This window comes from Heterocephalus glaber, unplaced genomic scaffold (genome assembly GCF_053883595.1).
Source record: "Heterocephalus glaber isolate CG9 unplaced genomic scaffold, H.glaber_assembly_v1.0 deba00001504, whole genome shotgun sequence".
Lineage (NCBI taxonomy): Eukaryota > Metazoa > Chordata > Mammalia > Rodentia > Bathyergidae > Heterocephalus > Heterocephalus glaber.
The window spans coordinates 55,145,616-55,169,746 of record NW_028258324.1 but is presented as its reverse complement, the minus strand read 5'-3'; the positions used below and the strand labels follow the sequence as shown (position 1 = coordinate 55,169,746).

Genomic DNA, 24,131 nt, shown 5'->3' with positions numbered 1-24,131 from the left:
CACTAAAAATACTATAGGCCAGTGCCAAAGAACCAGGGGCTGGGCCAAATAGGCAGCTACTGCTCATCCCTGGGAAATTGAAGAGGTAGGATCTTGCAACAGACACAAAACCCAAAAGCCAGCTGTATCTTGAAGACACCTCTGAGAAGTAGTCATTTCCTAAGGGTTCTAAATACTATCAATAAAGATATTTGCCATAAGCAATACATAAACATCAACCCAGGAATTAAGCTAAAAAAAAAATAGAAAATGAGAAGACACCTAAACAAGATGCAAACCCAGACTTCCAGCTCACCAAAGGTAAATCCAGGGGGCAATGAGGTGGAACAATCTAAAAGTCATCCACCTGGACTCCCTGAAATGGTAACAGAGGAAGTAATAAAGCAGATGCAAGAGGCTCTAGAAAAAAATCAAATCAGAAATAATTTGTCAGATAACTACAGAAATTTTGACCTTAATGAAAGATATGATTAGTGACTTTAGGGAAGATACAGATAATAAAATAGAGGAGCCTAGGAAATTGATGGAAACCTTGAACACCCAGCATGAATCCATGAAAAACATTCAAGGAGATATACAATGTATTAAAAATTCCATTGAAAGTATACGCAGCAGAATGAGTCAGTGTGAGGACAGAATATCAGATATCAAAGACGGGACTGTGATTAGCAATCATGAAAAGAAAGATTTCTTGAAAATAGCAAGGGACTATGAGAAATCAATTCAACAGCTGCTAGATGATGCAAAGAAGAATAACATAAGATTGGTTGAAGTCAATGAAAAAGAAAGAGATAGCACAGATGACATAAAAAGTGATTCACAAAAGTATTGGCAGAAAACTTCCCAAACAGGAAAAAATAATTTGACACAGAGATGAGTGAGACATATAGAATTCCAATTAGCTATGATAAAAAAAGAAGAAACCACACCTAGGCATATAATAGTTAAAATTCCAGAAATTCAACAGAAGAACAGACTATTAAAAGCTGTTAGAAAAAAGAAACAAATCACATATAAAGGAAAGCCCATCAGAATCACATCAGACTTCTCAACACAAACCTTTATGTCAAGGAGAGCTTGGACTGAAGTATTTCAAAGCCCTAAAAGAAAAAAACCTCCAATCCAGATTGATGTATTCTGCAAAACTATCTTTCAAAATTGATGAAGAAATAAGATACTTCCATGACAAAAAACACCTGAGCAAATTCATGAATGCCAAACTGGCACTTCAAAGTGTTCTGAAAGATATTCTAGAAAGAGATAATGAGGATTACAACTCCATGAACCCCAACAGAAAGAATCTATCAGGCAAGGCAAGAAATTAAACAGAAGGAGGAAAAAAAGGGAGCCAACAACAGGAAAATAACTTAACAAGATAAGTCAATACATATTAGTTATAACCATCAATCTTAACAGTCTCAATTCAACAATCAAAAGAAACAGACTGGCAGAATGGATCAAGAAGCAAGACTCAACAATATACTGCATACAAGAAACATATGATTCAAGAAGAAATTCATAGACTGAAAGTCAAAGGCTGGAAAACAATATTCCATGTGACAGGAACCCAGAGAAAAGCAGGGATGGCTATGCTATTTGCAGATAAGTGGATTTCAATCCAAGACTAATTAAGAGAGACAAAGAAGGTCACTACATCCTTGTAAAGGGAACAATACAAGAGGAAGAGAGGACAAACATAAATATATATGCATCAAATACTAGTGCACCCAACTATATTAAACGAATATTAATGGACAGGAAAAAATCAAATAAGCACTAAAATAATTGTAATGGGGACCTCAATATCCCACTGAAACAAAGAGACAGATCAACTAGACAAAAAATCAACAATGAAATATTAGAACTGAACGAGACTTTTGAAAAAGGGACTTGGTAGAGTGTCAGAATACACATTCTTTTCAGCTGCACATGGGACATTCTCCAAAATAGATCACATGCTAGCTCATAGAACATGCTTAAGTAAATGCAAAGGAACTGAAACTATCCCATGCGTATTATCAGACTGTATTGCAATGAAATTGGAAATCAATGGCAAAAGAAACCACAAAAACTTCATAAACACATGAAAATTAGATAACACTCTCCTGACCAACCAGTGGATCACAAATGAAATTAAAGAAGAAATTAGAATTTCTACGATTAGATGATAATGCCAATACAGCATACCAGAATCTGTAACACAATGAAAGCAGTCCTATGAGAGAAATTTACAGCAGTGAATGTCCATATTAGGAAAACAGAATGATCTCAAATAAACAACCTAATGTTGAAACTCAAGCTTCTAGCAAAACAAGAGTAAGTCAAACCCAAACTCATACAAGGGAGGAAATTGTAAAGATCAGAGCAGAAATGAGCCGGGGATTTGGCTCAGTAGTGCTGCTGCCTGCCTTGCAAGTGCAAGGTCCTCAGTTTGATCCCCACTACCAAAAAAAAAAAAAAAAAAAAAAAGATCAGAAAAGAAATTATGCAATAGAGACTAAGAAAATAATACAAAGAATCAATGAATTGAAGACTTGGTTCTTTGAAAGATTAAATAAAGCTGACAAACCCTTAGTCAACCTTATAAAAAAAGAAACAAAGACTGAAATGGACACAATTAGGAATGAAAAGGGTGAAATCACAACAAATCTTGCAGAAATCCAGAGGATAATCAATACCTACTTTGAGAATCTGTATTCTAATATGATGCAAAATAAAGAAGAAATGGACAGATTCCTAGATACATATGAATTACCAAATCTACATATGAATTACATATGAACACACATGAATCATATATGGATACATAGGAATTACCAACAGCCAACATCGTACTAAATGAGCAAAAACTTGAAACTTTCACTTCAAAATCAGGAACAAGACAAGGATCTCCAGTGTCACCACTCTTGTTCAATATAGTTCTGGAAACATTAGTCACAGCAATTAGACACAAGAAAAAAATAAAAGGAATAAGGATAGAAAAGAAAGAAGTTAAATTGTCATTATTTGCAGATGACATGAAACTCTACATAGAAGACCCCAAAAATGTCACCAAAAGACTTCTAGACTTAATAATCAAATTTAGTAGCATAGCTGAATACAAGATCAACACTCAAAATCAATAGAATTCCTGTACATGAAGAACAGACTCACTGAGAGAGAGATTGGGGGAACAACACCTTTCACAATAGCACCCAAAAAAATGAAATACCTAGATCAATCTAATGAAGGAACTAAAAGACCTCTACATTGAAAACTACAATACTCTGAAAAAACATATCAAACAGGATATCAGAAAATGGAAAGATATCCCTAGTTCTTTGGTAGGAAGAATCAATACAGTGAAAATGGCCATACCTCCAAAACTGGTGTACAGATTCAATACAATCCTGATCAAAATTCCAATAGGATATCTCACAGAATTAGAGAAAACAATTCTAAAATTCATTTGGAACCAGAAGAGCAAAGAGAACAGCATAGGAAATTCTAGGCAACAAAGGCAGGCAGGGAGCATCACAATCCCTGACTTGAAAATATATTACAAAGCTACTATGATAAAAACAGCATGGTATTAGCAAACAAAACAGTACAAAATTTCCAAAGAGATCTAGGGATCAATGCAACAGATTAGAAGATGCAGAAACAACTTCAGACATACTCAGCCACCTTATCTTTGACAGAGGAGATAAAACCTTCACTGGAAGAAAAATAGCCTCTTTAATAAATCATGCTGGAGAAATTGGGTTTCAACTTGCTGAAAGTTAAAACTAGAGCCATGTCTTTTACCAGGTACTAAACTAAAATTGAAATGGGCTGCAGCTCTAAATATTAAAACAGAAACACTAAATCTGCTGGAAGATAGATTATGTAGAATTCTTGAAGACATTGGAATAGGAAAAGACTTTATGCACAAAACCCCGTTCACATAGGAACTTTCACAAAGAATCAACTGGGATCTCATCTTACTATAAAGCCTTTGCACAGCAAGAGAAAGCACCAAGAGAGTGAAGAGACAACCCACAATATGGGACAAAATTTTTACCAGCTGTTCCTCAGACAAAGGACTACTATCTAGTTTATATAAAGAACTGAAAAAAAATCAGAATCCCAAATTTAAAGGCCCAATCCAAAATGGGCACCTGAATTGAATAGACACTTCTCAGATGAAGAAGTAGAAACAGAAAATAAATATATAAAAAATGTTCAACATCACTGGTCATTCATGAGATGAAAATTAAAATAACACTGAGTTTCCATCCCACTTCAGAAAGAATGGCTGTTATCAAGAACTCAACCAATAACAAATGCTGGCAGGGCTGTGGGGAAAAAAGAACTCTTTTTCATTGCTGGTAGGAGTGTATACTGGTGCAACCACTGTGGAAATCAGTGTGGAGATTCCTCAAAAAACTAAAATTAGAGGTTCCATTTGATCCAGCTATACCCCTTCTTGGTATCTTCCTAAGAGAATTAAAAGCATCATACCACAGAGATATATGTACGCCCATGTTTATAGTGACACAGTTTGTAATAGCTGCAAGTTGGAAACAGCCCAAATGTCCATAAACCAATGGGTGGATAAAGATGTGGTTTTTTACACAATGGAGTACTACTCAGCCATAAAGCAAGACAAATGAGACATTTCTAAGTGAATGGATGCACCTTGAGACCATATTCTTAAGTGAAATAAATCAGACACACATGTGTAATTAGCACATTGTTTCTATGGTGTAAGAAACTGAAAGTATAAATGAGGACCAAAATGTATAATAGGTATTATAAAAAAAGAAGAAAATGTTGAAATGGGTAGGGGAACTAGTGAGGGGGATGAGGGAAAGGAAGAGAAAGGAAAAATAAATTAAGGAAAAAAAAATAGAAACAAAGTTTTTTCAAATAGGGAGGGAAGGGGAATGGGAAAAAAACACACAAGATATATCATGTACAGGTACAAATTCCCTATGATGAATGTGATCATTATGTAAACTTAAAATGTACCAATATACTTAAGTAATTAAAATAATCGAGATAGGATAGAGAGAAAAAGATGTATAGAGAAATGTTGAGGAGATAAAACTTCAGGCTTTGGTGATTATTCTGGCCTCATGTGTCTTGGCCTTCCAGTGTCCAGATAGTAAGCCTCAGCTGAGGAAGAATGTGTCCACAGCCCGAGTGTGAATGGGTTAGTTAAGTGATCCTTTCTACTCACAGTTGTCTTCAATGGCAGATGGAATTAGCATGATATTTTGGGCCTCATTCTTTGGGGGTTATTGTGCCACACCACTAACAAAACCCTTTGGCTCTTTGTGTCTGTCTTTTATGAATCCATACTAGAGGAATAAGATGTAAGATGTGATGACTGTGAGAAATAAGGGAAGGAAGGCCAGTACCATTCACTAAAGTGGGAAGTTCAGGAGCAAGATTGAGTCTGGAGCATGGTTACAAATTCTGTTTTGTATACATTTGCCGTCCAACAGTAGGTGTAGGGCAGGAATTTTACTTTATAAGTTTACAGTAAATTGAATCTTAGTATCCTGGAAAAGTAGTAAGTTTAAGCTCTGTTGAGGTAGTTTTGCCATAAAAGTCAATATTTATACATGTTGACAATAACAAATAGTAGATATATCCAGACTTTACTACATATACGGAAAACATTCTGCCCCAATCTTTTTGGAGAAGGGAGTTATTAATAAATCTTCAGGGAAAGTCCAAGTATAACAGAAGTCTTTGTGAAATATTTTGTAAATAAGAGATTTTCAATTTTCCAATAAAGTTTTCATTTTTACTTCAGTCAAGCAAGCTTCAGAATAGTACAGTGATATCCTAAACTCCATATTTGGATCATTTTTAAAAATTTTATATTAGGAATCAGCCTATAATCTATAAGAAAATTAGTTATGAGGATATGTATATACAAAAATGGATAAAATGAAGTGCAAGAAAGATTTTCTCCTTGGCCTTCACCCATTTAAATTCAGATTCTGGGCTGGGGATTTATCTCAGTGGTTCTGCCGCCTCCCTCGCAAGTGCAAGGTCCCGAGTTCGATCCTTGGTACAAAAAAAATTCAGATTCCTTGGTATCTATCTTATAGTGAGAAAAGTACTAAGCTTAAGGGAGAGAAGAGGCCATACATGAATTCATTTTTTAATTCATTAATCAACATTTTTGAGCCTCCATACAGTGAAACACAATGTGCTAAGTTCTGAGGATACAAAATAAAGGTGCTGTGTGAGGTATGAATTTTACAAGGCAATGGGCTTGACTAGAAAGGTGTGGGAAAAGAAAGCCAATATGCTGTGAGCCAGTTTGTCAAAGGATCAGTTACCGGATGGCCAATTCACCAAAAGCTAATTTATTGAAGGGTTAGTTAATTAAATGAATGTAATTTGTCTACTTTACAATACTTACATGTTAAACAAAGATTTATTCTAAGGAACAGTTTTTAAAATTTAGCAAATGAATATGAATAAGTTTTTTCTTACAACTTGGGATCACTAATCCTGATATGGCAGCTTTCCTAAATTAAGAAATGCCTAGCAGATTAGTGGAGCTCCTGGGTATGTTTGGGTGGTTCATGTAGGCATGGCCATGAGCAGTATCTATGGTCCCTTACTTGTTCTTATCTGGTGCAGTTATCCTGCTCCACTCCCCAGCCACCATGATCTAAGGGATTTTGCTCTACCATGCCCTTCTGCCAAGATGTTCTTGCCTTGGAACCAGGTGACTATGGACTGGATCTCTCCAAACCATAAGCTAATTTAAACATTTCCTCTTTTAAGTTGTGAGTGTCAGGTATTGTGTCCAACAACAGGAAAGTAGATAATTCAGGAATATTTTAAGGCTATGTTTAAGAATATATTTTGTCATAAAGTATGCTCTCTTTCTGAATATATCTTCTTAGGAGTATTTTAAGATTGGTTTGATTTTTTTAAAGCCAAGTTTCCTAGTGAGACTCAGTCTCTTTATAAATATATTCTGATTAATATATTCATAGATATGTCTTTCTTGAGTATGTGTATAAATATATTCTTCTAATAGGTATTTTAAAAATTAGCATTTCCTTTGGGAGCCTTTCAGGTTATGCTGAGTTTATTCAAATCAATTTTTAGAGCCATTTGCTATTTCACTAACATTTTGGCATCACTGATTCTGCGTAATTTCATATTATGACCACTTGATGGATTTATCTTATCAATGAAACAATGATTTGTTTCTTTTAGCTATTTACAAAGATGACAGTAGTTGATGTTGAATGGGAATCTTTAACAGCTTTTTGAAGATTCAGTGAAATTTTTATGTGAACGATTTTTATTTTGTTCCCATGGCACCATTTTACTTAATGCTTAATTTATCTCTGCTTTGGTTGTGTTGAGTTCAACAGGAGGGAACTAGGGGAGAATGGTGAGACCCTCTGCTGGGCAATATTAAAGGGGAGAACCAGCAAAATGCAGTCTGGCTTGTTTATTAGAGAGTGGAGGAAAAGAGGGCAGTAAGGGATAGAGAGAATAGGAGAGAATGGCCGAAGTGCAACATGAGGGAGGACCAGATTACAGAGAGAGGAGAGGACTAGATTCACAAGGTATTTAGGGTATAGAGAAGGAAATGGAGAGGGGCAGAGAGCTGGAAAGACAATGGCTATAAGAGACCAAAAGATGGGGAGGGGGGTGGTCTGGCATCCCCAAGTATGGACCCCCACAGCCTAATTAGTCCCTGTGAATTTGTTACCAATTTGATGTGGATTTTGATAGAACTATGTAGGATTATAATTATCTACACAATTTTTGATACATGGCCAAATTTAATATAAATTCATCACAATGATTGGCAAATGAATTTTTTGAAATTGGCTTCAAGCAAATTGGTTATCACTTTGATATATGAACATTCAGTGGATCAATGGCAGATAAGTTGGCCAGGAACTATGATTTGAAAGTATCAAAGTGATTTAGAAGCCAGCTATTTTGGGGGAGGATTCATCACTTGATGCAAGTGGCAATGGTTAAGTTTCCTTGACAGACTGAATTGAGTCTTGGATGAACCAATAATCAAGAAGAGGAAGAATATTTGAGCAGAATATGAGAGAATGGGAGATATTAAATGTGGTTGGACTCCAGGGGGATGGCAGGTGGTTAGCTGGTTAGATAGACAGGGTCCAGAGATAAAGTATCTGTGTGTCTTCTGAAGTTAGCTGAAATATTAAAAGAATTTAAGCAAGTACAATGATTAGATTTGTACTTTTGAAAGATTGCTTGTAACAGTGCGGTTCATTGTTAGTAAGGATTACATACAGAGGCAAAGATACTGATTCTGAAACTCTTCCAATATTTCAAGTATTAGATAAAGAGGGGTTAAAAAAAGAAGGGGCAGAGGAGATAAACATTTAGATCTGGGCATCATTTGTACCCCAAACTAACAATGCACACTATGGGTTTTAGGTAGTGAGAGAATAAAAAAGTTAGCTTGGGTACTAGAACATAAAAAGGGCAGGAAAACAAGTTGGCAAAGGGTCCTGACCCTGTCAGAGACGTGAAAGGGCACCTGGTGAGTGTAGGAAAGAGAAGTAGGGAAGTTCTGAATTAGAAGTGAAAATTTGCATATATCTCAAATTACTTGGTTGAGAGCTCTTCAGGAATTTACACATTGTACTTAACATACTGCATAATTTATATTTATTCTTTTTTGACCCATGAATACTGAACTGCTTGAATTAGACAGGCCATATTCATCTTTGAAGACTCAGTCTCTTGCATTTATAGGCTCATAAAATATGTTTTTACATGGACTGGAAATAGCTACAATAAGCATAGGTTGAGAGGTAGCCAGCATATAAAGGGTGAATGGTCAATTAAAACCAAATAAAATAGGGAACCATGGCTTGAATTAGCTCCTGACTTTCCTCTTCTCTTCAATGTCTACTGAACACTACTACTAGGTTTAATATTTTCCCAGAAAAAATTCAAACTTTCCAGGCATCAAGAGCTCTCATACCCAGACTTTAAAGGACAGTGCCCTTTTGCTGGATCTCATGAGATAACCCGTGGGCAATGGATTGCTGTATGCTTTCTGAGTTGGAATAAGCAGAGCAGACTTGCTCTGGGTTTATGCCTCAGGAGACCACACAGAAGAGCAGGGACAGCATCAATGAACAGAGACATTATTCTGCCTTTGTCCACCAAAGCCTTCTGTATTTCTGAGATGTGCTTGTTTGTACGTACATCTTCATCTTCTTTGAGTTCCAGATTTCATGGAGCCAGTAGATATACATTTTATGGTTTGATTTGGTAAGTTTAATTATTACTGTTTTTTCAGTCTTTGCATATGTACATTCCTCAGCAACAGTGTGTTTTTGAATTTGAGAAGAAATGACAGTATCCTTAATACACTCATTAGTATGAGGGGATTTTTCCATGAATTTAATGTCCTTATTGAAATTATGAATCCATGGGAATTCTCAGGAAGCCTTGTAATATTCTGGCTCACTTTTTATGAATAAGACAGTAAAAGAGAGAGCAAAATTAAGAAAACATAAGCAGGAATCATTTCTTTCCAGACCTGCCTTTGATTGATCAGATCACACATTTTCTCAACAATATCCCCATATGTTAATTATTGTTTATTTTTACTTGACCCATTAGCATGTTAAGTTTCATAAAGGATGTTAGTGAAAAATATAGAAAGAAAAAAAAATATGAATCATTCCGATAAGTTAGGGACCTCTCTAACCTAATGAGCCTTTCAGAAGTATTTCCTTTATGTTGATCACATTACTTGGCTTCAGTGCAATAATGGCAGAGATCAATAACAAAAAATAACTAGAAGAATTACATATACACAAAAATAAAAAGGTAACAAAAGAATTCAGGGGTTATGGAATAAAATCTGACTAGCAATTAGGAGGTATTTAAACCTGAATGATATGGAAAATGCTATAGGGCACCAGTGGACACAGTGAAGACAATAAATAGAAACATGTGGTTTTAAATGCTTATATTAAAGAACAAAAAAGTCTGAAAATGAATACATCCAAATTAAGGCATCTAAGGAAGTTATAAGGAGGTTAATAGAATTTTCTAAAGGAAAGTGTAGGGAAGGAAATAATAAGCATGAGCACTAATAAAATGAGAGATAACTATATTAAAGGATCAATGAATTTTTTAAAAAAGACTAAAGAAATAGATAAATCTTTGACAAAACTGATAATCAGGATAATAGAGGGCTGGGTGTGGTGGTACATGCCTGTAATCCCAGCACTTGGGAGGCTGAGGCAGGGGGATTTCTGTGAGTTGGAGGCCAGCCTGGGCTACATAGTGAGTTCAAGGCCAGCTTGAACTGCATAGCAAGACCGTGTCTCAAAGAAAAAAGCAAGATAATAGAAAAGGGCTAAATAAAAAATCTGGAATTAAAAATCATAATTACAAAAGAAGTCAGAAAGAGGATATTTAAAACAACTTTATAATAAGATATTTAGAAACTTTGAAGTCTATAACTTACTGAAATAGAGTAAACTTTTACAAATATATAACTTACTAAAACTGATAACTAGAAATAGAGAACTGAAATAATCCTAAATCCTAAAAATAAATAAAAATGTTACCATAATGGAATATTGACCTCTTTCTATATTTATAGCTGAGCTCTATCTATATTATATAGACCATTTCACAGCATAAAAATGGTAACCTATTTATGAGTTTGGCAAATTAAAAAAAATAATTTTATTGGTACATTTTAGATATACATAATGATAACATTCATCATAGTGAATTTGTACCTGTGCATGATATATCTTAATTCTTCTTTTTTTCCCATTCCCCTCCCCTCCCTTTCATCCCTCTTTCCCTCATTATTTCCAAAAGCTTTGTTTCCATTTTTCCTTCTATTCTTTTTTTCTTTTCTCTTCTTTCCTTTCCCCCTCCCCCTCCCTAGCTCCCCTTCCCATTAGAACATTGTCTTCCTATTTCACAACATCTATTATACATTTTGGTCCTTATTCAACCTTTTGGTTTCTTACACCAGAGAAACCATGTAATATTTGAACATGTGCATCCAATTTATTTCACTTATGAATATGGTCTCAAGGTGCATCCATTAATTTAGAAATGTCTCAAGTTCATCCTTCTTTATAGTAGAGGAGTACTATACTGTATAAAAAAACTCCATTTATCCATTGATTTGTTGATGGGCATTTGGGCTGTTTCCCAGATTTAGCTGTTACAAACTGTGCTGCCATAAACATGGGTTTGTATAGATCACTGTGGCATACCACAGCTTTAGATTACATTGGGAAGATACCAAGAAGGGGAATAGGTGGGTCAAATGGAACCTCTAGTTTTAGTTTTTTGAGGAATCTCCACACTGATTTCCACAGTGGTTGTATCAGACTACACTCTCACCAACAGTGGAGAAGGGTTCCTTTTTCCCCACAGCCCTGCTAGCATTTGTTATTGGTTGAATTCTTTCAGGGACATTTTTTTTTTTGGTACCGGGGATCGAACTCAGGTCCTTACACTTGCAAAGCAGGAGGTGGAATCATTGAGCTAAATCCCCAGCCCTTGGTTGAATTCTTTATAATAGCTATTCTTTCTGAAGTGAGATAGAATCTCAGTGTTGTTTTAATTTTCATCTCATAAATGACCAGTGATGTTGAGCATTTTCTCACATATTTATTTGCCATTTGTATTTCTTTGTCTAAGAAGTGTCTATTCATTTCAGATACCCATTTTTGGGTTGAGTCTTTAAATTTGGGCTGTCTGATTTTTTTCCAGTTCTTTATATATTTTAGATACTAGTCCTTTGTCTGAGGAACAGCTGGCAAAATGTTTTTTCATTCTGTGGGTTGTCTCTTCACTCTGTTGGTGGTTTCTTTTGCTGTGCAAAAGCTTTTCAATAAAATCCAATTCAACCTATTTATGAGTTTGGTAAATTTTGATACCAAAACCCAATGAGAACAACACAAAAACATTATAAGCCCAACTTATTCATAAACATAAATGAAAAGTTTAGAAAACAAGTTAGTTCACTAAATCTAACAATATATAAAAATTAATATCTTGATCAAGTTAAGGCTATCCCAGGAATGTATTGTTGGTTACCATTTGATGTCTTATTATTGAAATGTTTTATATAAATGTTAAAATAATCATATGATACTATAATATAGAGAAATGTATTTGATAATATTATTCATGATATAGCTAATAAAACTAGAAATATATAAGAAATTATTAATATAATAAAGGATATAAAGGCACCATCTATAGCAAACTTGACATTTAATGGTGTTATAAGAATCCACTGTATAAATAGGAACAAATCAGAAAAGCTCATTATTATCTATTTTATTCTTGATTTACTAGCTAGTGTAATCAAGCAAGTAAAATACATAAGTGATATATTTACTGATAAAAAGAAGACATGTATTATTTACTAATGTTATGATTATGAAGAAAATACAAAGGAATCTACAGATAAGCTGTTATAAGAAAATTTAACATTGATGTCAAAACAAAAATTGACCTACAATAGTTGCCTTTCCACGTACCAACAAAACTAGAAAATGTATTTAAACATTAAAATAAGGAATAAATCAATAAACTATGTGATGTTCTCTTTGGAGAAATGATACACTTTATTAGAAGATAATGATTTTTAAAAAGCTATTTTTTCCTACAATACTGAAGAGTATTGAGCTGCAGTCAATTGAAATGCAAGGGAACTTTGGCTTTCCTGCATTTGTCTAAAGGCAGAGCAGAGATGACTAAAACAGAAGATTTTTCTGTCTCTCCACCCCCTTTCCCACCTAAGGACAGAATGGGAATCTTTCACTGGAGGCAGTCTGGATCAGCTCAGAACTGGCACTGGCAGGCAGCAGAGGAATCTGCAGCAGACGTCATTAGTTTCTTCCCACAGTTTTCCTGCCTTGGAAAGCCTGGACCTGCACTCTCCTCTGTCCTGTCACTTTTTCAAAGTTTATTGCTCTTTGTTAAAATGCTTTAAAGAAGACTTCCCAGCCACTGCTTTGTAAGTTATTTTTGTCCCTTTTGATGTGCATAGCACATGCTAATAATTTTGCTTGTTTTTCTCTTGTTAATCTGTTTTTTGCTACAGGAATTTGTCCCAACTAAAAATTAACATGGCTTAAGAAAAAAATTGTTTCTCTTCCCTTCAGAGGGAGGACTGAAATCAAGTAGAAATTAATTTTATTCATTCAGCTGGCAATGTAAAGATGTAAATTTACTGCAAATTATTTATGTAAAATTTCAATAAAATTTCTAAGTGTGGTAAACATAACTTGACAAGCATGTTCTAAAATTTAGATAAAATGCAAATGGCAAAGAATAACAATGACCCTCTTGATTGAAAAGAACCACACAGGTAATTTTTTCTATCATTGGTCAAGAGGTATTTCAATGCCAAAGTGTGTAAATTCACTGTGGTGTTTGTCTGAGGTAAGCACAAATGATCAGTAGACCAGAACAGAGATCTAGAAAAATATCTGGAAATGTGATGTATAATACATGTGTGTTTTCAGTCAAGGAGGAGAGGCTGAATTATCCAATAAATGGCACTAGGGCAATTGGTTATCTGTTTTTTAAAAATTGGATGTCTACTCACCTAACACAAAAGTCAATTCCAGATGATTAAAGATTTAATTATGAAAGGTAAGGCTACAGAATATTTAGAAAACTGAATGAAAGAAAATTCTTTTGAGCTTAGAGTTGTAAGGAATCTCAAAATGTTCAAAATGTGCTATGTTTGTATATTAAAATTAAGGAATATATTCAACAAAAGACATTGTGAAGTGAAAAGACAAGCTACAAACTGGAAGTAATTTGCATACCTACAACAAAGGTTTTGTATTGACTGATCTATATGTATAATTCCTACAAATCTATAGGAAAAAAACAAACAATCCAGGAGAAAAATGAGGCAAATATTTAAACAGTCGCATCACAAAAAGATTAAGAAAATAAGCTCAATCTCATTACTATTCTGAGAGATTAGAATTAAAGTTGTGCTACCTTATAGATTGAAGAAAAAAAAAACCTTGCACACCATATACAAGGCTATAGAGCAATGGGAGTCACATTTATGGCTGGTTTGGAAAGCGTTTGCGTTACTTGGTAAAGTTGAAAGTGCATGAACTTTTGAACCAACCATTTCAATGTTAGGTACATAATCCTAAGAAGTGCTCATACATATTTCCAAGGAGACATGAACAAGAAATATAGCAACATTGCTGACAATGATGAAAGCAGTGAATATAATGCAAATGCCCATTAGCAGGATGAATAATCATGATATATTTATACTGTGTAATACCACACAGCAGAGAATGAACGATAATTATTGACATCAGCATTCATAAATCATAGCGATGCAATATTTGGTGATTAAAAACAGGTTGAAAGACAATACATATGAAATGATTCCATTTATATAAAGCCTCCAATGACTCAGAAGTAAATGTATTGCTTAAGACTCAAATGTCATACAATCATGAAGAAACGCAAGGGAATGGTAAACACAGAATCCAGGACAGTAGTTATCACTGAGTGTGCGGTAGGGTAGGAATTAGAATGTAATTAGGGAAGTATTCCTAAGGGCTTCAAAAATAACTGTTCCGTTTTTAATAATGAGCACACAGATGTTCATGATACCATTCTTTGTATGTTAATACATGTGATAAATATTTCTTTGCATCAGTTCAATGTTTAATAAAACAAACCAAAGAATATTTAGTAAACACTCAGTTTGCAATGTTCTTAGCTCAAACTTCTCTTTTTCTTATCTAAATAAGGAATTACTGCTGTTGTTTTATCTTGCACCTGCAATTTAGAGATTAAAATAAGCTTACTTAACAAGAAAGTTTGTTTAGAGAAGAAAACAATATTCTTTCATATTGTTGGCCTTGTGGAATAGAGGATGAGAATATAAACTAGGGTTTTGCACATAGCAGATGATCAGACAAAGGACTAGCTTACAGTTAAAATAATGAAACAAAAGTAGAGTTGGTTTCAGCTTCTTCTGAGGAATAGAAGACGGCTTCAGAGTTTTCAGTGAACTTTTTCTTTCACTTAGTTGCTGTGACTGTCCTTAGTCTGGTTTCTTGGGGCTCTACTGTTTCAGGAGTTCCAGGGAACCCAATATCCTGACAGTTTGGCTCAGGGATCAGGAAGGGGCAGTGCGGTGTAGAGTGAGGATTTTTGGCTGCTTGGCTTCTGGGTTAGCTGCAGGAACCCAGCTAGAGAAACTGGGTACACACAGAGGTCAGGTTCACAGGAGGAGGAACTGAGGGTGAGCAATTATCAGCAATTCAGAGCAATGCTGCTAGACAGTCTAATTTATTTCGAAGTAATCAACTTGAAAACTTTAATTATCTTGATTTCTTATTGGTCATCATCATCTTCATTATAACCACGATTACTGCTGCCAAGAGCATCTTGAGCAGAACAGTTTCTGTTCTAAGCCAATTTTAAAACTGAGTCTTATCTTTCAAGAGTTTGTGAACTAGGCAGTAAAGATGAAGATGTGATGAAGAAGGGGCATAGACATTAAATAAAATGACATGAAACTAAGGATACTGGCTTAGTGGGAGATTCTATTGCTTGTATTTGTCAACTCTTTTTCCTTTGCTTCTATTAACTTTATGGGCCAAAGCCATGCAGACTGATTTCACAAGATTTGGCACCTTTGTTCCATAAATAAAGCTTGTTGACAGTGATTTATTTATAGTCAATATTTTAATTATTTTAAATCCCATAGTTACTGAAAACATCTTTGAAAATAGAAGAATTATAACAGTAATTTAAGTGTCGTAGAATTGTATTGATGCAGAACACTAAGCTAATTATTTGTTCCTCTAAACTGCATGAATATTGCCAATACATCAGTCGTATGTTCATTATATTTGATGTAAAATTTTCAGGTGTATGCTAACACAATTTCTCTGTGTGGGCTTGGCTGTTCATTGCTGCTCCAAATATCTTATTTTTGACAAGAGCTTGTATAGGCTATGGGCTGCAGGGAGAAAGCACAAGCTTGGATTCAGATCCTGATTCTATCATGAGCTACTTATTGGACCCCTGGAAGTTATTTAAAGTCTCAGAGCCTCCATTGTCTCATCTATAAAATGGGCATAATAATTTCTATCATATAATTTAATATTTTACATAGAACATATAGCACACAGTAATTGCTTCTTAAATATTAATTCTTTTGTAAAAGAATATAAAGCTGTAGTAAGTTATTTGATGAAAGTAAATAAAAGATGAAAGGGATAGATTGTAATCCACCTGCCTGAGAAAGCCTCCAGCATTTCAGGAGGGCTGACCCTTGGCAATCATAATATTCCTGTGGGCAACATGGATCTGACCCCTGAATGGTAGGGCCAGATCTCTGTCCTTCTGTACCTTCACTCATAATGGTCTTTTAAAAAAAATTGAATACAAAATGTAGAATTTTAAAATAACATATGAAATTTTAAGGTGTTGAAGATTGTGCTGAAAGGTGATTCAATTTGAAAGGAAATGAAAAACAATTCAAATACGCATTTAGGAAAAGCATGTGAGAGATATGAGCAAAGAAAGTAAATTTTCAGATTATCTGCTTGGTGTAATGAACATTAGACTTTGCTTAAACTCTAGTTCCTTTCTAGGCTGTAATTTTACTTAAACATTATATAATTATTTTTTCATAATTAAGGAATATAACATAACATATTACTTGGCATTTGGGAAATAAGGAGGTGAAAAATATGGTTTTCTTTCCAGACTTTTGCCTGTGTATATTTTTTTTGGTGGCTTCATTCATACTTTGTATGCAGGTTTTTAGTCACTGTTTTTTAGTTAATATTATGTAAAGGCATTTTAGGGTGCTAAGGGACATATTATAGTCTACTGTATATTTAACAGATTTTTCAGTGTGAATATTTAAGTAGTTTCTAAAATTTTACTGTAATAGATCATTATTGTGAAGAATAACTTTTCTCTTGGAATTTTTCAAAGGATTTTAATGTGTGGGTCATTTCAGGTTTTCTGAGGAATAAAAGCTCTCAAAACAATATTCAAGTCCCTCAGGTCCTTCTCCTTTTGCCCAGCACCATTTATCAATCCTGATTTCTATCAGGTTCTGCCTGATGTATGAGTTGCTTAAATTGCAATATTGCATTAAAGGCAGTTATATTTAAAATTTAGCTTCACCTAAACCAAGTCCAGGCATAAGGTCAATGAGAAAGAGAGACATGTGGAAGAAGAAAACAAATGGAGAAAAAGGAAATATTTAAAAATGGTTATAGAATTTTAGGAACACATTTGCTCCCTAAACCCAAATGACAGCATTCGAATGAGCTGCATAATTGTTATTTTGTCTTTCATTAACTCTATCTTTGATTCTTATTTTTCTTTTATTTCCCCTATTTCATCCCTCTCTCCAGGCTCTTCTTCCAAGGACTTTGAGGGCTCCATGAATTTGTCCCTCATCTTTGAACCTTCTCACAATTTCTGCTTTCCTTCCTTACCACATTCTCAGTGCCCAGAAATGCAATTTTCATCACATTAGTTATTATATTGAGCATCTACTGTTGCCAGGTACAATGCAAAGTTTTGGAAAGCCAACAGAGATTAATATAGTCTGTTTGGATAAAGAGGATGATGGGCTGAGGGGAGCAGTGGGGACTGACTGGATATGTGAAGGCAGACTAGAGTTGGCTAAGTGAAGAGTGGGGGTGTATATGTGTGTGAAGGGTATTTCTAAGAAGGAACAGACTTTGCAATGCCATGAGGTATGAGGGAGTATGTAACCTGTGAAGAAGAGGAAGGCCAAACTGTCTGTGACCGTACCCTTTTAGTGTAGAGTCCATCCCCACATCTCAAAATATAAAACTCAGTTGCCTACTGCTTCCTTGTCACCATCCTCTCTGGATGGTCAGGTAAAATCTTCTAAAAATTTCCTAGAGTCCCAGTGCATTTACCTTTTCTCATCATGTCTGTAAGATGAAGAGGTCCGACCACTGGTCCATATGAACATCTTAAAGGATGTTGGTCCAGGGGCCCCTTTCCTTATGGTGGAAGTCCTGGAGGAGTGGCAAAAAGACCTAGAAGAGGAACACACTGAAGTTAAATCTATTTCTTTGAGTTTTGGAACTCTGTTGATATCAACCGGTAGCCCTCAGCATATTGACTCTCTTAGATAATACCAGGTATTTGATGCCACAAGCATAGTGGCTCTCAGTCTTGACTGTACAGTAAAATCTACTAGGAGACTTAGAAGACATGAAGCCTTTAGAAATCTGTACTCCATTTTTAAAAGCTCCCTTGTTTTCTATGCACAGCTAAGGCTGAGAGTCCTTGCTTTAGGGGACCGTGGTTTTCTAATTGATATTAAAATGATTTTCTCCCCAAATCATCTCCTTCAAAATCTTCAAAATATAATGGAGGTATGGTTTCGTATTCTACAGTGTGCCACCTTTCCCCACATTTTGGTTCAGATTTGGATGCAAAGTCATCTTTAAAGTTGCTGTTGTTGCCAGTGGTGTGGGTTCAGCTCATTGCAGCCGAGCCAGAGAAAAATCATTGCAGTGTTGGTGGCAGCAGATACACACAGTGGCTCCTAGAAGTCAGGTTTGTAGGATCCAGAGATAAGATGTCACAGGAAGGTTGTGTTCTTCTGGTGATAACTTGGCTTTTGGAGTTTTTTCATCTCCAAGCCTAGTACTGAAAATAGGTGTTATTATTTATTTCCTACACAATTATTATTAAGAAGAATCATTAAAATATTAATCAAATATAAAAGTTAAAATGACATATAACACCTTAGAATAAAGGGAAGAAGAGAGGAGATTGCTTCATAGATGCACAGTCAAGAGTGGCTTCCTTCTTGGTTAAAGTACAATATGAACACTAAGCATGAGACTGGAAATAGTATTAGTAATAACATTACCATATACTATATTAGCTAATATATGCCAGGCACTTTGCATCTATTATCTGTACACATAGCATATATAAAATGCATATTGATTTATTATACATCATGAAAATCCTGCAAGATGGGGGTTCTCTTATTTCCAAATTACAAATGATAGGGCCGGGGATTTAGCTCAGTGGTTTTGCCGCCTGCTGTGCAAGCCCAAGGACCTGAGTTCGATCCCCGGTACAAAAAAAAAAAAGTTATTATGCCAAATTAGAAATGATGCTTTTAGGAGACCCAGATATTTCTTTATATTTAGAAAAATTGGAGCTATGCTTCAAATCCATGTTTGCTTACCTCCCATTCTTACTCTCTCTAGAGACACACGTGGTGCAGTCCAGTGCTCCTGGATGTGTAACACCCTCATGGATTACCAGGGGCCCGTTACAATGTTGATTCTGATGCAGTGGGAATAAGGTGGGGCCCGAGATTCTGAACTTCTTTATATATTATATATATAAATTTTTTTATTGATACATTTTAGGTAAACAATATAATGACATTCATCCTTGGAAATTTGCACCTTTACATAATCTCTCTTGGTTCTTATTTTCCCTCCTTCCCCTGCCCTCCCTTCACCCCTCCACCCCTCCCTATTTATTTGTTTCCATTTTTTCCTTTTCTCGTATTAATTCCATTCCTTTCCTTCCTTTCCCCCACCCTCCCACTTCCCCTTTGCCCCTTTTCTTCCTATTTCACATTATCTATAATATCTTTTAGTCCTTATTTACACTTTCAGATTCTCACACAAGAGAAATTATTTGGTATTTACACATGTGTCCCATTTATTTCACTTAAGAGTACATCACCCCAATGTGCATCCATTCAGCTATAAATGTTTCCAGTTTCTCATTTTTATGGCTGAGTAGTTTTAGAAAAAAACCACATTTTCTTTATCCAGTCTCCAGTTGATGGGCAATTGGGCTGCTTCCAAGTATTAGCTATTACAAATGGTGCTGCTATGAACATGGGCGCACATATATCACTGTGGTATGATTCTTTTAATTCTTTGGGGAAGATACTCAGCAGGGGAATAACTGGGTCAAATGGGACTTCCAGTCCTAGTTCTTTGAGGAATCTCCATACTGATTTCCACAGTGGTTGACCCAGTCTACACTTCCACCAGCAGTAGAGCAGGGTTCCTCTTTCCCCTCAGCTCTGCCAGCATTTGTTATTGGTGGATTTCATGATAGCAGCCATTTTTTTCTGGAGTGAGGTGGAATCTCAGCATTGTTTTCATTTGCATCTCTCGAATGTTCAACAGTGATGTTGAACATTTTTTCATGTGTTTATTTGCCATTTCTACTTCTTTGTGTGAGAAATGCCCATTTTTGGATTGGGTCTTTAAATTTGGGAGGTCTGATTTTTTAAAGTTCTTTATAGATTCTGGATACTGGACCTTGTCTGAGGAATAGCAGGTGAAAATTTTTCCCACAATGTGAGTTGTCTCTTCACACTGCTGCTTGTTTCTCTTGCTGTGCAGAAGCTTTTTAATAAGAAGAGATCCCACTTGTTGATTGTTTCTGCTAGTTCATGGGCAACTGAGGTTTTATTCATAAAATCTTTTCCTACACCAATGTCTTTAAGAATTCTACCTAACCTCTGTTCCAACTGGTTCAGAGTTTCTGTTTTAATATTTAGATCTTTAATCCATTTCGATTTCAGTTTAGTGCATGGTGAGAGATAAAGGTCTAGTTTTAATCTTTGGCAAGTTGAAACCCAATTTCTCCAGCACCATTTATTAAAGAGGCTATCTTTCCTCCAGCGAGGGTGTTTGGCTCCTTTGTGGAAGATGAGGTGGCCGAGTGTGTCTGGAGTCGTTTCTGCATCTTCTAATCTGTTCCACTGGTCCTCAGGTCTGTTTCTTTGCCAGCACCATGCTGTTTTTACCACAGTAGCTTTGTAGTATAGTTTCAAGTTGGAGATTGTGATACCCCTACCATGTCTCTGTTGCCTAGAATATCTTTTGCTATTCTGGGTCTCTTCTTGTTCCAAATGAATTTTTGGATTGTTTTCTCAAGGTCCATGAAGTATGCTGCTGGGATTTCAATTGGGATTGTGTTGAATCTATAGAGCAGTTTTGAAAGTATGGCCATTCTCACTATGTTGATCCTACCTAGGAGCAGGGAATGCCTTTCCATTTTCTGATATCATCTTCAATCTCTCTTTTCAGAGTGCTCTAGGTTTTCAGAAAAGAGGTCTTTGATTTCTTTTGTTAGGTTGATTCCTAGGTATTTCAGTTTTTTGGATGCTATTGTGAAAGGAATTGTTTGCCCTATTTCTGTCTCAGTGAGTCTGTTGTTCATGTAGAGGAAAGCTATTGATTTTTATGTGTTGATCTTGTACCCAGCCACTTTACTGAATTTGGTTATTAAGTCTAGAAGACTTTTGGTGGAGTTCTTGGGGTCTTCTATATACAGTATCATGTCATCTGCAAATAATGACAATTTGACTTCTTCATTTCCTATCTTTATTCCTTTTATTTCTTTCTCTTGTCTAATTGCCATGGTTAACGTTTTCAAGACTATATTGAACAGGAGTGGTGATAGTGGACATCCTTGTCTTGTTCCTGATTTTAGTGTGAAAGATTTCAGTTTTTGACCATTTAGTATGATATTGGCTGTTGGTTTTTCATAGATGGCTTTTATCACATTGAGGTAGAGACCATCTATTCCAATTTTTTGTAGGGTTTTTATCATAAATGCATGTTGGATTTTGTCAAATGCTTTTTCTGTGTCTATGGAGATAATCATATGGTTTTTGTCCTTGGCTCTATTGATACAGTGTATTGTATTTATTGATTTGTATATGTTGAACCATCCCTGCATCCCTAGGATGAATCCCACTTTGTCAGGGTGTATGATCTTTTGCATTCTATTTGCCAGTATCTTCTTAAGGATTTTTGCATCTATGTTCATTAGTGAGATTGGCCTATAGTTCTCTTTTTCAGTTGGGTCTTTCTCTGCTTTGGGGATCAAGGTGATGCTTGCTTCCATGAATGAATTCAGGAGTATTGCTTCCCTTTGAATTTTATTGAAGAATTTAAACAGTAGTGGCAGTAGTTCCTCTCTAAATGTCTTGTAGAATTCAGCAGTGAAGCCATCAGGACCTGGGCTTTTCTTAGTTGATAAATTTTTAATTACATTTTCAATTTCATTGACTGATATTGGGTTGTTTAGAATTTTTAAGTCTTCGTTCAAGTTTAGTAATTCATATGTATGTAGGAATCTGTTCATTTCTTCTGTATTTTCCATCTTATTGGCATATATGTTCTCAAAGTAGATATTGATGATTCTCTGGATTTCTGCTGGGTGCATTGTAATTTCATCCTTTTCATTCCTCATTGCATGGATTTGGGCCTTTTCTTTCCTTTTTCTGACAAGGTTGGCTAAAGGTTTGTCAATTTTGTTGATTCTTTTGAAGAACCAACTCTTGGCTTCACTGATTTTTTTGTATCACTCTCTTAGCCTCCATTGCATTGATTTCTCCTCTGATCTTTATAATTTCCTCCCTGGTATGACCTTTGGGTTTGTCCTGTTCTTCTTTTTCCAGAAGCCTGAGGTTCAGCATCAGGTTGTTTAATTGGGCTCACTCTGTTTTCCTAATATGAGTATTCACTGCTATGAATTTCCCTCATAAGACTGCTTTCCTTGTGTCCCATAGATTCCGATATGTTGTATTGTCATTGTCATTTAATTGTTGGAACAGTCTGATTTCTTCTTTAATTTCTTCTGTGACCTATTGTTTATTCAGAAGTGTGTTGTTCAATTTCCATGTGTTTATGAAATTCTTGAGGTTTCTTTCGCTATTGATCTCCAGTTTCTTCACACTATTGTCTGATAATATACAGGGGATAACTTTAATTCCTTTGCACTCACTTAAACATGTTCTATGAGTGAGTATGTGGTCTATTTTGTAGAATAACCCATGTGAAGCTGAAAAGAATGTGTATTCTGATTTTGTGGGGTGGAACACTCTGTAAACATCTGTTAAGTTCAATTGTTCAAGAGTTTGTTTGAGTTCTAGTATTTCTTTGTTTATTTTTTGTCTAGTTGCCTTATCTGTTTGTGCCAGTGGGGTATTGAGGTCCCCCACTAGTACTGTATTAGTGTTTATTTGATTTTTCATGTCTGTTAGTATCTGTTTCATATAGTTGGGCACAGTAGTGTTTGGTGCATATATATTTATGATTGTCATCTCTTCCTCTTGGATTGTTCCCTTTACAAGGATGTATTGTCCTTCTTTGTCTCCCTCAGTCAGTTTTGGTTTGAAATCCACTTGATCTGCAAAGAGGATAGCTACTCCTGCTTTTTTTGGGGTTCCTGTTGCATGGAGTATTTTATTCCATGCTTTAACTTTCAGCCTATGAGTTTCTTTTTGAAATAAGTATGTTTCTTGTATGCAGAATATTGTTGGATTTTGCTTCTTGACCCATTCTGCCAGTCTATTTCTTTTGATTGGTGAATTGACACCATTAACATTGATCGTTATAACTCATACATATTGACTTATCATTGTCATGACTTTTTCTTTTTGCTGGATTCTCCCCCTTTGCATTTAATTTCTTGTTGTGCCTGATGGATTCATTCTGCTGGGCTTCCTGGGGTTGTGATCCTTGTTGTCTTTTCCTAGGATATTGTCTAAAATGTTTTGGAGTGCTGGTTTGGTATTCATGAAGTTCCTAAGGTTCTCTTTGTCATGAAATTATCTCATTTCTCCACCAATTTTGAAAGATAGTTTTGTAGGGTACATCAATCTGGGTTGTAGGCTGTTTTCCTTTAGAGCTTGAAATATGTCACTGCAAGCTCTTCTTGCCTTGAGGGTTTGTGTTGATTAGTCTGTTGTGATTCTGATGGGCTTTCCTTTGTATGTGATTTGATTCTTTTCTCTAACTGCTTGTAGAAGTTTGTTTTTCTGGTAGTTTTCTGCAATCTTAACAATTATATGCCTATGTGTAGATTTTTTTTTGATCAAGGCTCTTTGGAGTCCTATATGCCTCACTTATCTTTATGTCAAGTTCTTTTCCCCTGCTTGGGAAGTTTTCTGCCATCACTTCTGTGAACAGTATTTTTATGTTGTCTGTGTTCTCTCCTGTTTCTTCATTGACCCTGATCATTCTTAAGTTATTTTTCTTTGCATCATCTAGAAGCTGCTGGACTGATTTCTC

General features: G+C 35.4%; 1 protein-coding gene across 3 annotated transcripts in view; it reads right to left on the bottom strand.

Moving 5' to 3' along the window:
* Kcnmb2 (potassium calcium-activated channel subfamily M regulatory beta subunit 2) overlaps window positions 1–24,131 on the bottom strand; it is a 311,318-nt gene that overhangs the window by 21,752 nt on the left and 265,435 nt on the right. For all 3 annotated transcript variants that reach the window (XM_087186547.1, XM_021254420.2, XM_004834616.3), the window contains one exon: window positions 17,967–18,089. In XM_087186547.1, the coding sequence (XP_087042673.1) occupies window positions 17,967–18,089 (123 nt within the window). The remainder of the gene's footprint in view (window positions 1–17,966; window positions 18,090–24,131) is intronic.